General features: G+C 30.5%; 1 protein-coding gene across 1 annotated transcript in view; it reads right to left on the bottom strand.

Moving 5' to 3' along the window:
• The window catches only part of LOC139491869 (proto-oncogene tyrosine-protein kinase ROS-like), a 108089-nt gene that overhangs the window by 39141 nt on the left and 49091 nt on the right, over nt 1–19857 (bottom strand). Inside the window, exons 8-9 of the mRNA XM_071279783.1 lie at nt 10694–10819; nt 3823–3861 (exon numbers count right to left, since the gene is read on the bottom strand). Coding sequence (XP_071135884.1) covers nt 3823–3861; nt 10694–10819 — 165 coding nt within the window. The remainder of the gene's footprint in view (nt 1–3822; nt 3862–10693; nt 10820–19857) is intronic.

A 19857-nucleotide genomic window follows, 5' to 3' on the forward strand; every position in this document is an offset into this window, starting at 1 on the left:
GGTGGTACCCAACACTTTCACGAAAATTAATTTGGCTCGTTTAATTTTCATAAAATTTTGACAAAGTATTTTCTTTGACCGTTTGACAAAAATATCAAAATTTCAAAACATTTGAACCAACCAATTTATCAGAAAAATTACACTGGTTATATAGCAGTTTGACAAACACTAATTTTGATCATTGAGAAGCTTAATATTCCCTTAACAACACAAGGTAATTAAAACGTTTAGCTGATTTTACAGAGTTATCTCCCTGTAGTGTTAGGTACCACCTTAAATAATTTGTTCAACTCAGACTGCAGATACTCCAAAAATCAAGTGCAGAGACTAATTTAAAACTGGAACAGTTAACCCAGAAGTGTTTCATTAATTGTTTCTCACAATAAAATATGGGATCCTGTGGAGCAAAATCCAAACTATTTATTAGTATATCAAACAACAAATCATATATCTCAACTAGAAAATTAATTTCTTCCAAACAATATTACTGACAAACTGAAGTATCTCTGATCTGCTTAATATACCAAGGTTATATCAATACCAAAGGAACTAAAGGGTTTTAGACCTATTTATTGGCTGGCAACATTCATAATAAATGATAAACTCTTTGACCTAATTTAAGGGAGATAACTCTTTAAAATCAGCAATGTGTTTGTAATACTGGCTTTTTCCTTAATGCTTTTATTGCAGTCAATGTGAAACAGATCAGAAACAATCTGTCAATGTGTTTTTTTAAAAGCATCAGAATATTTTATAGAAAAAGCTAACCAAATTGAACCAATAACTCATAAAATTAATATTACTGTCCTGTAAAAGTACATCCTAAAAATATTAGGAAGGAATATATTCAAGACATATGTAATAAGAAATGTATTAAGATATGACAATGACTATTAAAAATAATGATCAGTGAATAATAATTAAAACAATATCAGACATTGTCAACACACAGTTATTTATATGATATTTATTTTTTATTATTTGATTATAGTAGATGGTAATTGAAAAACTTGATTAGTTGAATAAGCAAGTTTATTGAAATAATTTTGTATCCTCAACACAGCAAAAGACTAAACTTTTGCTACAATGTATTCATCTTAAAAATGTAAATAGCATTTTATGCTATATAAATTGTACGTTTTATGCTTGGACAAAAAAAAACTAAAAAAGCAAACATGACCTTTTACTGAACAATTAATTATTATACAAAATCATAAACACCATATCTAAGACAGCAATAGTCCTATTCTTGATGACAGTCTTTAAAGTTCATTCAGGTTTTATCCTTTTCCAAAAAGGTCAACCTATTATATTCAGTCAGAAAAAAGTACATTTTCCCCCATAAACCTACATGCTTTAAAGAATGCTGTATTTCTTCTGGGACTAGACATCAAAGGTTTAGCAGTTATTAAAGTAATTATCATTAGTACATGTAATTATTGCATAACGCCCTCATTCTTTAATGGTCTCCTAAGACAGCATCCAGTTCCTCTTTACTGAATTTTTCATGAAAGATTCCATTTTTACAGCATTTTAATTACAGGTTAGCATAATTAAGACCTTTAACATTCTGAAATTTCCTGCTTGAGTGAGAAACGAGGATTGTTCAGTTTGAATAACACCTGGTATTATCTGACTCATTGTTGCATGTTGATGCAGAATTTAAAGACAAAATGTTAATGAAATTATGATTAGGCCAAATAAAAAAGTATGTGTGGTTCCAGTTACATCTGAAAAAAAGTTAGGGTAGGTAGGTAGGGATTTTTTTTTATTTTATGGTTTATTTTAAATTGAGTCTATGGGAGCAACATTCTGACTTTAACAGTGCTTAATGAAAAATGACAATAAAATCTTTAGGGTAGGCTATTTTTAAGCCGAAAAAGTAGGGACGGTAGCCCCGGTTACTCGAACCACACATATATTTTTATTTGGCCTTAAAAGATTATTATTTTTCTGACTAATTCCAAAAATTCATCAATTTTCTACTGTCTGATCACGTTTTGGGCTTTTCAATTTCCTTCCTTTTCTAATTAAAACCTTATGTTTTTTTTATGATAAGCTTTTATTTTAAAGTCCAATACAATTATAAATCAAAATGAAAAATAACATCTACAAGAAAAGGATGAGTTGAGTTTTTGGAAACTAATAAGAAGATATGATTTACTTCTTGGAAAATTAACATAAATAAAATAAAACAGTTATCACCTAATGTGTAAATATTAAAACATAGCCATTAATATGAGGAAACTTTTTTGGTTTACAGCCAATTGCATTGATTGTGTAAATAAGGGTAATATATTTGGTTAGCTTGCTTGCTAGCTGAACCATGAAGTCATTATTAGGTTAGGTAAATTACCCTTTGTGAAAAGGAGAATAGTCTGCTGTCTATCTGTTAAGGTCTAGGCTTCTTCCAAAATATGGTAGTATACCTTACCTTAGATTATAACTTCACGGTTCAGCTAGCAAGCAAGCTTATCAGATATATTTCCTTTATCGACACACTCAATGCAATAGGCTCTAAATGTCATTTATTATTGTTAACATAACTTAAGGTGGTACCCAACACTTTCACTAAAATTAATTTGGCTCGTTTAATTTTCATTATATTTTGTCAAATTATTTACTTTGACCCTTTAACAAAAATATAAAAAATTTAAAAATTTTGAACCAACCGTTTTGTCAGAAAAATTACACTGGTTATATGGCAGTTTGACAAACACCAATTTTGATCATTAAGAAGCTTAATATTCCCTTTACAACACAACGTACTTAAAACGTTTACCTGACTTTACAGAGTTATCTCCCTGTAATGTTAGGTACCACCTTAACTCTGTACTTTGGTATATATATTTAGTAGCTTCAATTAGACAAAAATCCATGGACCTAATGGCATTGAAAACAAAAGTATTTGCAAAGAGTATGATTTGTCTCCATTGCTTATCTAAATATTTTCCAGTTGTTAACAATTAATTTTTTGTTTTAACTTTATCATTTTGGTGCTATTCATATATTGGATTTTAAAAGCTTGATTATCAGACCATATACTATATGTGTTGACAATTTCTGGAGACATAATAAAAACAATAAATGAATGTACATAAACTAAAAATGTCAATAATGATAAAAGGAAAAACAACAAGATTAATAAATCTGTAAATCAAGAAAAATAAATGTACTACAATGATGTAATTAGATGCATTGTCAGTTGGAATCAAAACATAATCAGATATTTTATATTATTTGATTCTACACATGGTTCTGTGTGGTTTCAGTGCTGAAAGTGGATTGAAGCTGACAGAATCTTTAATATCACTCTAGTACAGGAGACACAGGTCTTCCTCAAAGTAAGAGACTCCATAGAGGCTGTCAATCAAAGTGAAGGAGGCAGGTTGTTGTTGTTTATGAGCATTAATGATTCTTTAGTGGTTTACAAGATTTGTAAATATCTTAATTAATCAATAATGCATCCATTTGGATTTATCCATAATTATTAGGGCTTAAATTCCAATAAGTATTAATTTTTTAAAAATAAGGTTTTTAATGCAAATTCTTCATATTCTTTTTTTAAATTATAGTGAAAAGCCTATTCTGATTTACCAACAATTATTCTGACTTTGGTACTGAAAAGTTCAAATTTAAATAAAGAGAAAAAAAAATACAATTTTTTTATACAATTTTTTTTTTAAATACCTTCCTTCAAATTTTTTAATCGATTCACCCTATGGAGCCTCAAATCACCACAATCCAAAAATTCTGGTACAACAACAAACAACAACTGATGAAGATGATGATGATGACGAAATGTCATGTTTCCATAGTTACCTGTTAAACTCTCAGCAATCTCATAAATAACTTTTTGTCCTTGTAAATAAAACATAATATACAAATACTTAAAATATAATAAATAACTTTATTTGAAATGCACATTTTTACACTGTAACCTGTTGGTGACATAATAATCCAACAAAAATTAAAACAAGATAAAAAATTCAAAAAAGTGGTTTTAGATTCTGAAATTTTCATGCCATCATAGACAACTTAATTTTACAGATTTCCCTGTGTTCACACACATTGTATAACCCTTGTAATTGCTGGTCAATTCAATACTAATTTGTTTTCCATAAAGCCTTTCAAAAATCTGTGATGTTGTCAAGGTTGTAATCCTAACACATATTCTAAGTTGATATTTCAATTTCAACTAAAATTTACCAGAAATCTATTTGTCAGCTAAGCTTTGGTTTCAATTCCTAAATTAAGGGTTAGTGACCATAACCTAGAAGTTGAAATGGGAAGATATAAAAATGTACCCAGAGATCAAAGGTTATGTAAACTTTGTAATAAAATTGATGATGAATACCATTTTTTTCTATATTGCAAACTAAACTCAACTTTAAGAGATTGCTTATTTTTAAAGATTAAGAATATAAATCCTGATTTTACAAATTATAAACCACTTTTAAAGCTAAAACAACTTTTAAATCCTAAATCTGAGCTTTTGACAGAAATTGGTGACTTTATAAAGCAATCTTTAGAATTGCGAAAATGAGGTCCATGTCCATCAAAGGTTACATTAATTACCATTTATAACTATGTTTTTTTTATGTTTATATTGTAATTCTTCACTGTCTGTATTAAATGTTGTATTTGTGTTTGCTTGACCCATATGGGTGTATTTTGCAAATAAAATTATTATACTAATAATAAACAATTTCAAATAGCTCTTCATATAAGCAACAAGTTAGCAGACATTATCATGCTAAACAAACCCCAAGAAATGGAAAACAGAAGAGGGGGTCTTTGTGCGACAGATTTGAAAAGCACTCACACCTTACAATAGTTATCAAAGGTACCAGGAATTAATTTAGTACGCCAGACGCCCGTTTACATAAGACTCATCAGTGACACTCATATCAAAATACCTATAAAGCTAAACAAGTACAAAGTCGAAGAGCATTGAGGATACAAAATTCCAAAACGTTGTGCCAAATACGGCTAAGGTAATCTCTGCCTGGGAAAAGAAAATCCTTAGTTTTTCCAAAAGTTCAAAGTTTTATAATTTATAACTTATGAAGCTGCCCCTCCCCTAAATCTGCCTTTGACTAGTCATGTAAATATGAAGCTGATTGCTATAAAGGGAAAACCAAAATTGGACATACATTTCTATTAGTGTAGACTTATGGGAGGACTAACTTCCAATTACAAAGGCCAACATTTCAAGGCCAAATTTCAAAGAGTTATTCAGAAATATTATAAATCAAAACAGCTGCAATCTGCTGCTTTTGACAATAATTTCAAATATATTATTCATTCCCTTAAGTCATAAAACACAAGAGATACAATATCTGTTAAGAGAAACTTTTTAATTAATGATCCAATGATACACAATTACATAGCTTGTGGCTAAAAACAAAACAGCTTTTCATCAAATATTTAATTTAATATTTCAAAACCTTTTGTCATTTTTACACAAACATGTGTATTCAATTTCAAACTTTTCATCAAATATCAGTCAATATTTTCAATTCATCAAAATTTAATCTTTTTTTCATAACGTTTCACTTTAACAAAAGAAATGCAGAAACATTATATTCCATATGCTTTTAATATTTTGTGTTTAAATAATTAGACACTTATGCATGTTCAAAATTAAGATAAATATTTACATAGGAGACAATATGGAACCGTTTTTTGACTCAATATGCATTTAATTAATAAAATGTCTGTTGAAAAAATACTGAATCCTGAATTTTCAACACCTTTGAGTGTAAATAAATCCCGAAAATACACATGGTGCTTTTTTTTTTATTGTAAATGGCATTTATTAAGGAGCCACCTTTTTTAAAACAATTCGAATGAAGACTTGCTACTGCTTCAATTATTTTAGACGCAGAACTTTCTTGCAATCATTTTACAAATGGCTGCAGACAATTATTCCCAATATTTTGATTTCTTTTGTATATATCACCGGAAAGCAGAAAATTGGTTTATACTTCTAAAATAATTTTTGGATGCTTAAAACTTTGTGGCTCCAGTCATCCTTCTTTTGTTCCTTTTAATTTATACTGATAGAAACTGGAATTTTTTTTCAAAATGGCAAATTTCTATATTCCCCTTAATTTCTTACACATTGTCTTCAAGTTTTGTATTAAAGCAGAAAATGTGCATTATTTAAACTCAATATCTTGATAGATAACCGACATATTCAGAAAACGTTATTTTTAACGACCTACATGAATTTGACCAGTCTATCAAAGTTCAATGACCAAGAAAATGAACAATTGTCTAGAGAAATAAGTATAAAAGATACTTTTTTTTTATAAAATCAAACTAAAAATATCTTCACACTTAACAAAACAATGGAGACATATGATAGTGAGAAAATTCAAGGTGACAAACTAATCATATATTGAATATCACTGTCCATTATTCCTGCTGTGAAAACAGCATCAGCCTCTTAAGAAACATACATACAGATTATTATCTTTAACAATGTCATAGAATTACATCTTCCTTCGAATTCTTTTCAAAGAATTTTTTACTAATGTCAGTTTCATAGATTGTCTTGTGAAATGATGCAAAGAAAATATAATTCCTTTGAACAACAAGAACTAGATTATGGACGTGTGACCTTTATTCAAACATGTTTTGCAGACATTCTGTAAAAATATTGTACATGTTTGTAATTACGAAGCAATCTTGATATTATTCTTCTGTTCTGCCATGTTGACAGAAAAAAATCAGAAATTCCAGAAAACTATATTAGCCTCAGCTAAGATTAGAAATAATATTATGAAAGAATTGTTTATCTTGTTATTTTAAAAGTTGCATTGTTTCCATATCAAGACCTTGGTTTTAACCTGTCCTAGATTAGAAAAACATTTTTTTTTATAGCAAATCAAAATTGAAAATCAATATCAACTTAATTTAATTATTTTAGTTAAAGGTCAACAGTCAAGGTGAGTAGAAGGTCAAATAATTTTAACACCAATGTATGGTAATGCAAACAAAAATATAATTTGGCTTAAGTTTAAAAAAAAAAAAAAAAAGTTTTTCAAGATGGAATTTGAAGCCTTTCAAATTATGTTTTGTTATATGGTCAGGAGTTATAGGTCAAGGTCACAGATGAGTCAAAAGGTATTTTATATACTGCCCAAAACATGTTTCAGTTTGAATGGTTTTACACTAATCATATTTTGGGGCCATTTGTAGCTTGCTGTATTGTGTGAGCCAAGGCTTGATCCTTGTTGAAGATCTTACGTAGAGCTATAATGGTTAACTTTTACAAATTGTGACTTGGATGGAGAGTTGTATCATTGGCACTCATACCACATCTTCTTACTCACAGTTGAAAGATTTTTTATTACCCAAGATGTATATGACAAAAAAATAGGAATTTAGAGTCCTCAATGCTCTTCAATTAACTTTATACTTGATTTGACCTTGAACTTTATTGATTTGAGTGTCACTAATGAGTCTTTTGTAATGAAACATGTTTCTGGCATCAAAATTATAAGCATTATATAAAATTATAAACTTCAGATTAGGGTGAAGATTGGCGCCTGTTAAAATGTCTAAACACACTGCATTTATTAATTTGCCCCTGTGCTAAGTCAGGAACCTGATGTTCAGTGGTTGTTGTTTGTTGATGTAGTTCATAAGTAGTTCCTTGTTCTTGTATCTAGATTAGACTTTCTGTTTTCTTGTTTGAATTGATTTACACAAGTAATTTTTGGACCCTTTATAGATAGGTGTTTGGTGAGAGCCAAGGCACCTTGATGAACTTTGACCTATAAGGGTTTATTGTTACACATTGTGACTTGAATGCATATATGAACAGTTGTCTAATTGGCACTCATACCACATCTTCTTATTTCTATATATGGTATCTTTGATAGTTTTTTGTTGTTTTTAAATCTAAATGTTTTTATTTTGGTTAAAATATACTTTTTAACTGGTGCATGTCTCTTTAGTAATTTTGATGTATATTTATTAAACAACTTAAGTGAAATTATTTCACCCATAAATGTTCAAATCAAGAAGTAATTTGTAGACATTATAAGACGTTTATCTGTTCAAACTCTATAGTCGTTCACTCAGATCTTTTAAGAGAACAATAATTCTTTGGGGAATATCTGATATTCTGATACATTTCCAATAATATCACTAAACATGCTAAAGAATGACACAAAAGTCTCTATACTTTCTTTTATAGCAGAGCAATTTAATATTAACAAATAGCTTTTTGCACCTCGTACATACATGATATAATGGAAAGTTTCCCAGTTTGAATCTTTCAAAAATAATGAGGTTTTACACTAAAAAGACAATTACATAGCTAGATTTTTTTCTTTAGTAATTAAGTTTATTACCTAGCTTACTAGCCCATGACCTATATTTCAGCAAGACTTATGAGAAAATAATCACAGTTTATATGCTTCCCTACCAGGCTTACTATTGTTTATATTTTTCACTTTTTTGTAAGTATAAGTAGTAACTACTCTGGTATACTCAAATTTAAAAGAAAACAATCTTCTTTCTTCTTTTGTTATTTTTTTGTTTTTATTTTTTAAGGCAATTAGATTAGGAATTTATAAAAACAGACCTCAAAAAATGTTTAGAAAAAACAGTATGCTAAAATATTATTTTTCAAATTAACAAGATGAAATCTTTTCAGATTGGGACAGGACTGGCAGAAATTGGTGCTAAAATTTCTAGTAAAACTTTAACTGAAAAAGTTATCTATTGAAAGAATCCTAAATTTTAAAGTCTTCTTTTCCGCATTAAACATTTCCAGTTTTCTCCTTTCTTACTCCCTTTTCTTTCCTTTCACCTTTCCATCTTTTTACACTTCACTAAGGCATCTGCGCAATGCTAGGGGGATGCGGTGTTGTCGTAAAAGTATGACGTGAAAAGTAAGCAAATGTCCTCTCAAATTCTCCTGAATATCGTATCAATGTTTGCCCCTCTCTAATTAATACCTTAAGTTTTTTCTCTTTTAATATTATCATGTTGCCACCACCCCTTAATACCCTATTAAAGATGTACGTCTTTATAAAAATTGAAAAATGTTCAAAACTTTTATAATCAAATGACAATGTCAACAAAACCAGAGATTTACAAAGTCTTTCTTTCAAAACTGTTTATTTGGTTAAAAGAGGGTGTCCATGAAAAAACCAGGCAGTGAGTGGCACATGACATATTTTGTTTTCAAAATTTTTTCATCTATTTCATATCACAAATTCATTCTTTCTTAAAGTTAAATTTTGTTTTTTTATTAACTGCAACAAATAAAGAGAAAAAAAAATACATAGAAAGCACTGAAAATTCATGGAAAAGGGGAGATAACTCTTCATTTTGTACAAATTTTTTTTGCATTGTTAGTGAACTTTAAAATCATTTTCTGAGCCATCCACTGTTGATTCAAAAATATCTTTGACATTTATATCCTTTGTATGATATAAACGTTGCATTGGAACCAAAAATTCAGTTGGAGAAAAATTATGTTGTGCCACCCATATCATAGGATTTGCCTGATATTTACTTGGACAGCCTCTTAAAATAAAATGATATCCCATGCCGTACACTGAAAATAGTATTACGGAAAAAATCCTCTAATTAGAAAACAAAAATATAAAATGGCAATCCATTTGGGTACTCTTAAATCTGATAAATAGTATGGCATGTTCATTCAATCACAAAATACCCTTTGAAAATTGATTATCTTCTTAAAAGATGAACAAAATTTAGATAGTTCTCTTTGTTTCTATTTTAAATGATGTAAATATTGAAGATTGTGTGTCGTCATTGAATCCATTTGAGACCATCGTTTTCCCCCCAATGTTGACATTCTTCAAATAAATCAAATTCCCTCTAGTTTAAACCCCCTCAATCCTTGTTTTTGCTTCTTCTAGTTTGGACACAACACCAAAATCGACTTCAACATTTCTCATGTCAAATTACAGACCTTTGCATAAACTAGGCAAAAGATATCATGAAAATTCTGAGTGTCTTCACAATACTATCAAAAAAATTCTGTGGTAAATAAAATTTACCTTCTTAGATCTACAGTTTAAGCTGAAACATCTAAATCTGATTTTTTTTTAAATCCTGAAAATCATAAAGAATTAAAGATCTTTATTAAGACATCTATACACAAAAGTACAATTTGATATAAGTTTTCAAGATTTATATTACCATGCCCTATAACCAGCTTCCACTACTGCAGATACAATTGCTATTAAAATCAATTCGTTTTCTATGTACAGCAGATTTTGTCAGCTGTTCCAAAGCTATTGCATTACAATGTATTTGCAATTGTGTACTGCACATTTTGATTTATATTACCTATTGCATCATTAGTACTGAAAGCTGGTTCTAGGAAGGGCATGTTCTAAAAGGCTGAGTGTAGTGGAGTGTTTGGAACAGAGTGCTGGAGTGAATTTCCTAACTCCATGTTTTCTCTCCATGGCTCCACTCCACTCAACATTTTAGTACATGTCTCTAGGACATGACGACAACGTTTTTGTTGCAGGTAGAATATCCTAGATGATGTGTGCTCAAATCATAATGTTAAGATAGTGTTGTATTTGTTCCACGAATGATTTCTTTATGTTCATACTTAATCTAAGGTTAAGATAGAGAAATGGTTAACTATCTACCTTGGTTTGGTGAAATGAAGTTTTACTTTACATACCTTTTATAAGATCAGAGGCGTTAAGTCTTTTATGTATGGTCTGTGGACTGGAGAAAAACTCAGTCATGTCCTGCTTTATAACTTTGTTGTCTTCAGCAATAACTAAGAACACATCATTTTTCAACACTAAAAATAGAAAATAAATAGAATTTCAATTTAAATAATTAAGTTAAATGAACGTGAAGCCTCTGTGGTTGAGAAGTTTAAGAAGTTCAATTTCTGTTTTATTAGCCGCTTGACACTGAGGTTGCAAATTCAAACCCCATGTGAGAGGGGGATTCCAAATCTAATCTTAATTGACTGTCAGTTTTCCTGCCACGGTTGGTGGTTCTTACTGGGAATTCCTGCTACCTACACCAATGAAGACTGACAGCCACAGTATAGCTACCAGTAATAGTGCTAAAAGTGATGTTTATTGAGAACACCAACACCAACAATCAATCCACCTAGTATGTAAAATCAAGGTTAATAAAAAAAACATTCACTGATGAGGAATAAGATTCCTAAATGATGAGGGGAGTTTTTAACAACCTTTACTGGCTATATATGAGGGGGGACCTTTATCGGGACTCTGGGATCGTGTGTTTTTAAGCCCTGGGTTTTGAGATTCATCCTTTTAGGATCCGGAAATTCGTTTTTTTTTTCAAATTTCAGGATGTCAGGATTAAAATGTCTTTAAATTCGGGACCTCGGAATTTCATGTTTTCGGGATTAGGACCCTTCCAACCCCCTTCATATATACAGCTTGCACTCTGCTTTTTCAAATGCAAGCTATTCCATACACTTCAATTAAAACTAAAATCTGTTTGCATAAAATTGTTAAAAAAATGTTTAATTTTATCAATAATGTTTGTAATTTCTTTATTATTTCATTCTTCCATTAATTATTTACTTAATTCTGAATGTCTATGTATAATCTATCTTAGATTTCTTTTGATCAATAATTTGTTCAAGCAATTTTGTATGCAAGGCACTATAATCATGGGAGATAACTCTATATATTTTTTAAATCTATGTAAAATATTTTCAATGTTATTTCATTTCAATTAAAATGAAAATTCTATTCACATTTTGAAAATCTTTGCAAAGTGTCATCTGTAACATTCTATTCAAAATGATAATAGCAATGAATTAAGTTGTTTTTGATATTGATATAAATTCAATCATATTAAAAGTAAACTGCTTGTTAACTGATGTCGAAGCACTTTTAATAACATCTTTTTAATACCTTTTTAAAGAAGAGTTAAGAAAAATTAAATAACCTTAATGGCAGTGAAAGTGAGTGTCTTTTTCATATTAAATATAAGCAATTAAAATTTAGGCAATCTGTCATATATTACTGTAAAAGACGGAGATTGATCAGATTTTGAAACCATCTGCTTCTGCCTATGGTTGTCACTATAATCTAGGGGTGGTTGGGGTGGACAAGAGGTATGCCCTACCCCCTTTTGTTGGAAAAATTTGGTTGATTATTTAGGGAATGACTGAAGCATCTACTGGAGCAGTGCCCCCTCATAGACAAACAGTGAGTCACCAGTTATGAAAACTACTAGATCTGCCACTGCAATATTGTCATGCATTGCAATAACATGGTAAAATTGCTGAGACCCCCCCCCCCCTCTCCTAAACTATTGAAAACTATCAGTATGCATTGACAATGATAAGATACAATCATTCAGACAAACACCCTCAAAGGTGTGTCTAATACATAACATAACCTCTCCTGTGTTGTACTACACCCTCAAAGGTGTATCTAATACATAACATAACCTCTCCTGTGTTGTACTACACCCTCAAAGATGTATCTAATACATAACATAACCTCTCCTGTGTTGTACTACACCCTCAAAGGTGTATCTAATACATAACATAACCTCTCCTGTGTTGTACTACACCCTCAAAGATGTATCTAATACATAACATAACCTCTCCTGTGTTGTACTACACCCTCAAATGTGTATCTAATACATAACATAACCTCTCCTGTGTTGTACTACACCCTCAAAGGTGTATAAAATACATAACATAACCTCTCCTGTGTTGTACTACACCCTCAAAGGTGTATAAAATACACAACATAACCTCTCCTGTGTTGTACTACACCCTCAAAGGTGTATAAAATACATAACATAACCTCTCCTGAGTGTGTTGTACTACACACTCAATTGTTTTAAAACATCTGTTTGTTAACTAATATTATCAGTCTTTTAATCAGCCTGCTCTGACAGATTTATAGCTCTACTTTATCACTTCATAATTGAGAGAAGATATAAAATTTCCACATTTTAAAGAATAAAGATTGTGAATTTGAAAGAAAAACATAATTAAAATGCTTTTAAGAGTTCAGTCCATGGGTCTACTGGTTATTGTCCAGTCCACCATCCAGTAAAACTATGACATATTTTCACTGAAGACCAAATAGGGGAGGGATGTAAGCAACTTCTACAAATTACACTCAAAAAATTGTCAATATGATTAGAAGTCTTCTTTTCTCTACTTGATTTTTATCTGATAACTAATTTCCTATTCTGACATTCCATTAAATAAACCATTACATCTGAGACATATGGCAAGTTTTGATATCAAATAATTTATAGCCATGGAAAATCCTCTGGTGGCTTCAGTGAACCGGTTTAAAAAACAAAAAAGAAACAAGATGGTCGTCCATAACAAAAATCTACACCCTCAAAGTACTTATTTTTTAAATTATAAAAGAAAAAAAACAGATTAATTATTCATTTGCTTTAAACCATCTAGGATTCAAAGAAACTATGTTTTTTATGCATTTTAGTTTAACTTTATATCTGCACATCAGTCAGAACTCAGTAAAAATACAAACACTTTTTGAACTGTAAATTCACCTACAAAAGATAAAATTTTATCAAAGTTCTTTCAAAGGGAGACAACAACTCCTTTGAAGCACTACCTGAAAGGGAGACAACTTCTTTGATGAAGCACTACCTGAAAGGGAGACAACTTCTTTGATGAAGCACTACCTGAAAGGGAGACAATTTCTTTGAAGCACTACCTAAATGGGTTTATTCTACTGTTTTTGGTGCTTGAAGTTTTAGTGCAAATTAAATTTTTATGAAATACAAAATTTTTGATGTATTCATTTGGTATACAATTAGCAACCTGTAAAATCATAAATTTGCCATACTCAGCTTAATTGCACCCCATTTATTAAATAAATGCCATAATACTTATTAGAAATTAGCTAACTTATGAAAAGAAAACAAGAATTTTTTCCCACTAAAAAATAAAAATCTGTTTTTCATGAACAAAACATTTGTTTCTATTAAATCTAAAACCTACTATTATAGGTAATTAAGAAATTTGGTGTGACCCTAAAGTTTAATCAAAATCTGCCTATTAAAGATGAACTTTTATCAAAAACAAAAGATAGGAACAACATTTACAACTTCCAGCAGGCACACTTTAAAATTAAACCACAGTAATAACCAATAAAATATATACTCCATTGAACTTAGTTACCTAAATGTTGACAATATAGGAGCAGAATAATTATATAATACTTAAGTCTGCTAGCAGGAGGGGCATGTTTGAAGTTTGTTTACCTCTCTTCCCAGTGACACATGTTTTTCCTCTTGGTCTGATAGAGCAATAACCATCCGTGGGAAAAAGAAACCTAACTCCATGATCTGGGTCACTTTTACATCTTTTTGTGTATGACAAAAATGTTTACTACTAAAACATTGGTAAAACATGTGTTTTTGATGAAGTGGTTTTCAATTTGTAACCAGCCAAAATATAATTTTATTCACAGACAGGGCAATTTAGGATAATTTGAATGCATACTGTTTATTATATAATGTGTGTTAAACTTTTCTATAAGTCAAAGTCATTAAATGACAAAAAATCTGTCCTCAAACAAAGAAATTGTAATATTAGTTAAAAATATGAGTCAAAACAATTTGCTGTCAGTGTTCACAGTTTTAGTTTGAAAGTTAAAACAAATTTTGTGAATTTTTTTTCAACCTGAGAAATAAGAGCTGCCAGGCTGAAGATGGCATGATACACCAGGAGGCCATTAAATCAGCCATCTGTCAAATACAATTCTGTAGCTTTTTGTAGATGACAACTGTCAAACAAGGGCAAGGTGAGCCAGGAATTCAGCAGGCCATCAGATGATACAGAAAAGGGATGTAAAAAAAGACTTTTGAATGACAGCCAAAAAACTTCAGTTTCTTTTAAAATCAACTTCTTTAGTGGAGTGTTTAAAGTTTTTTGGTTGTTTTAGATTTTTGGTACTGTACTACTCAATCCTTGGTTTTTCTGTGTTATGCTTTGTGAACACTTGGTCTTTTTGTTTGTCTTTTTATTTCCTTTGACAATGAAGTATTACTTAGTTCTTGAGGAAAAACTAATAACCAATCTTGAAAGGGGTCTCATTGGGGGTTCCAATCCTGGATCCCGCTTACTGTTTTGTCAGATTCCCGTATCCTGCTTATACTATGTACGTAAGCAATTTCCATTTTTTTGTCATTTCCTATGTCCCGCTAGACCTCATTTCCCGTTTTCACGACACAATTATTTTACTTTCATGTGTCACGCTTACAAAAAATCGGCAATCCCGCATCACGCTTAGACCCCAATGAGACCCACTTAAAATCCCCTTACACCAGGACAAATCTGTTGGCAAGTGGTTCATTGAAAAATGTGCCTGTTTGTAAAAAAGGGGACAAAGCTCATGATAAGAGGGGGGAGCTGTTGTATATTATGAAGCAATTACACCTCACAAGTAGGTTCATTTTATAACCTACTAAAATGTACATAATAATTTCTCAGTACATATGAACAAGTGTCAGTAAAGTCAAAACATATTAATTTCTATGTTTTTCTTATGCCAGATGTCATGATGGACTCCATATGTTTGAATGGTAAATGATCTATTGCACTCCCTGGTGTTCACCAAAGGGAGGTAATTAACCTTGTTTTGTTTAAGTTCAAAGTTACATATGTCAATATTCCAAGATAAAAACAATTTTTTTTTCTATATCAATTATTCCAAATTTTTTTTCAATTGACTTTCCAAGTCTCTTTTATTGAGTTAGGTAATAAAGTACCACGGAAAAGAAAAACCTTTTTTGATATGTGAATTAATAGTTGCACTTTTTCATTTAAAATCCAACAGGAAATCCATTTCAGCATGTAAATATATTATAATTGGATTACTTATATTTTGTGTTCTTTATACATGTACTACCTATTATTGGGAAAACATGAAAATATCTAATGCTGTTTAAACTCTGCACCAGACAATTCTTAATATATAATATCTCTATGGTTAAATTTTCATTTTTCTAACCTATTTCAAAAGTAACTAACATTTTTCCCTAGTCATATCCTGTTTATTTTTTCCACATTTTCAAAAACATTTTTTCAACTTTATTAACTTCAGCAAGAGAGAAATTTGATCACAGATAAATCTGGTACATCTCCTTCCTCAATGGCTATCACTTACATATCAATGACAAAAGTGCAGTAACACAGATCTGATAAACATCTGACAAGCTTATAGATTAACAGGAGGTAATGCACTATAAAAACACAAGATTGATAAAGATCAGACTGAAATTCTGAATTAAATAGAGGCTCCAATGACACATTATTAAATAAGAACACCTGGGTAGATAAGAGTCCACTACAAATCTCCAATTATCAAGAGGCTTCCAGCATATATACAAAACAACAATATAGACATCAAGACACAGAATTTTCAACTAAAAAAATACACCAATGAAGAAAATAAAAAGACTAACAACAATTTGAAAAAAAAACATATTCCACAAAAACATGTGCTTATAATGTTGGTCACCTGTGTTTCAAAATAAATAAAAATGCAGTGGTGGATCCAGGGGGTAAACCCTTTTTTTATTCATCACATGTTTTTCACAATAAATATAAATTTTTACTATTTTACAACCCCCAAATTTTTGAATCTGCCCTTTAGATGAGTCCTTGAGGCATAATTGTACAGATACTTGGGTTTTTTTTGCTGCTGATTGACCTCGGATTGTCTTTAGTTTTTTAAGTACTGGAATGTTAATGCCTCAGTCTCCTTTTTAAGGTCTTTCCTCTCCGCGAGGAAAGACCTTATTGTTTTTCTCCTGTTTTTTTTTTTTTTTTTTTTTTTTTTTTTTTTTCATCCAGCATTTGTTTAACATGGCCTCCCCTTGTTTCTATTGAAGTTATCAAGACCAAATATGGACCATCGGTAGAGCTCATCATGAAGTATTACCGGATGAGGCTGCGTAGGATTTCATCATCCCCTTTAGAAGTTATCTCCCTTTTATTGGTTTTTTTCGACATGCCCCCCCCTCGTTGTTTTTGAAGATATCATCACCTTATTTGGACAAAAGTTAGATCTCATCATGATGTGTTACCATATGAGGCTGCTAAGGATTTCACCATTCCCTATGAGAGTTATGTCCCCTTGAAGCAATTTCTTTCTTTTACATTTTTCTCAAAAAGTATTCAAGATAGAATCGATTTGAAAACGGCAACATGTACAGGACCTGATGGCAATGTTAATTAACATATACAATCATTTTGTTGTTAACCCTTATAAGGAGTTATTTCCCTTGAAAAAATATAAACATTTTTTTTTAAATTGTATCTCGAGAACCGGAAGTCGTAAAGACTTGGGACCTACACCAATAATCTTAAGTTCATGTGACCTTTAATTTGCACCCAAGGTCAAAGGTCACTGAGTGCAAAAAAAAATTACGCTGCAATTTCAAGCTTTCATATTAAGAAAACGATAAGAGTTTGCTGCATACTTACAGCGTATAAAATGTTCCTCTCGACGAGCTCTACATTTTATACCCTGACTTCAAAAGAGTCTGACTGTCTGTTCAAAAGTTACGACGGGATGATTCTTAAAAGTATAGTATTGTGTGTATATCTTTTTAAAGGTAACAGATATCAACCTACTATAAACTGCAAAGATGATCAGTAGTTCAAGACCTTCAATTTGAGGTCAATGTCAGATCATGATGAAATTTCACCTTGACCTTCATATTTTACTATGACCTTGACCTTGTAATATTTGAAAGGTCAAGTGGTCCTGAGTTGAATGGTGATAGTCCCATGTCTCTACGACTTCCGGTTCTCAAGTTTTGTATTGCATCATATATTTGGTGATTAATTGTGACCTTGGTGAACTTTGAAATTGTCCCAATTCTTTTTCTATAATGTTGTCCTTCAACTGTAGATCATTTATCATTTAACAGATTTGAGATATCTATTGTCGTTTTAGAGATAATGCAGTTTGAAGTTTTGCGAGCGGAGGCATGTATTTCTGAATCATCAAGAGCTTACCACTTAAAATGTTTTAGAAATTGAAGAGGTTGACATAGTTATATGTTTGACCAAATACCAAAATCATTCCATGGAAAAAACACCAAAAAATCAATTTGAAATTTTCAAGTTTTGCATTGACTTTGTAAGTTTCATAACTTCTATTTATATAATTGATATTGCATCATTATTTGCACTTTGTCAAATGGGGTCATCTGATATATCAAATTGAAGGTCTTAATAAACTCTACTTAAAAATGAAAATTTTAAACCCCCTTTTCATCCCAGGGGGACGGGTGGGGTCATTTAGTGCAAACATTCAAATTTCTCAGATGGTAAGGTTGTCGCATATCAAATGAAAGAACATAAAGCGTACATTTCAAATTTCAAATTGACGTCTCCCAAAAATGGGTTGGATGGGGCCATTGAGTGCAAACAATCAATGTTCTTTTAAGGTAAGGTTGTTGTATATCAAATGAAAGGTCATGATGTGTACATTTGAAATATCAAATTCCCGACCTCCAAAAATTTGTTGGATAGGGTTATTAAGTGCAAAAATCAAACTTTCAAGAACATGGTGTTGTCGCATATCAAACGAAAGCTCATCTACTCTGTTCCATATATCATACTTCCGATCTCAAAAATGTAGACGGATGAGGTCATTAAGTGTAAAAAGCGAAAAGTTTCAGAAGGTGTGCTTGTCGTATATCAAACGAAAGGTCGTACAAAGTACAATACGAAAACATCACTTTTACAGGAAAGACCTTTCAATTGTTTTACAAACAATTGAGATACTAGTATTAACAATGTATTGTTCTCTATTAAAGGAGAGATTGTCAGAACATTGACATGCAATTTATTAAGTTTGAAATGAACTTTTATAATAATTTAATCTACATACTTTGAAGACATATACCATAATGATCTTCCTGTCGACCAACATCAAAATCATGCTAAATTTTAAATCAAACTTTCAAGTTCACTTTATTTCTTTTATTGGAAATGGAAAATAGCAAACAAATTGAAAACAAGGAAACAATTTTGTTAATATGCAAAGTTTATATGTTATTCTAACTATATAATGACTTTATACATCAACTAAAAATTTAATATTGTTTCCATTAAGGTTATTTAACTTTATGCAAATAAGAACAATTATCAAGATGTCAAAACCAGTAACATTTTACTTGAGTTACACAACTGTTTAATTTAAATTAAAAAACGTATCTTTTCATAATCAAATTTTCCTTCTTTATGCATTTAAGATCAATCAATTTAAAAGTCGCTAAATTACATTTTGTATCTATTTATAATTGAATTTGGTCTTTTTTCATAAACCTAAAACAATTATTTTGGAGATTGATTCAATATCTAATTCCAGAATGTTAGATTACAGCACTGATTACTTTACTAACTCACTTACAAGAAATATATTACACACATTTATTTAGTTCTTTTAAAATTAATTGCTTTAGTTCCATTTCTATGGCTCTACATGAATTAAGTCTGGTAATCAGGGCTTTTTCAGTTTTATCCCAATTGATGCCACTAATTTTCCCTTTTTTTAATGGGCTAAAGAGGAATACAAAAAATATAACACTGACAATTTTCTTAATAAAAATCATTTCTTGCTGCTTTTGTCATATTTGCCCTTTTTGTCAAGTTTGCCTTTGAAACTTGATTCATTAATATTAAAACATAATGCAAGGTTACACCATTTAAAACTATAAAGATACACAGAGGAATTTGCTGAACTAGCCAGAAATTTGAAAATCATTTATATCTATTTGAAAAATACCAACACCCCATTATAAAAAAGGGTAATTTTTTATCAATTATTA

The sequence above is a fragment of the Mytilus edulis genome, chromosome 10, assembly GCF_963676685.1.
Source record: "Mytilus edulis chromosome 10, xbMytEdul2.2, whole genome shotgun sequence".
NCBI classification, from domain to species: domain Eukaryota; kingdom Metazoa; phylum Mollusca; class Bivalvia; order Mytilida; family Mytilidae; genus Mytilus; species Mytilus edulis.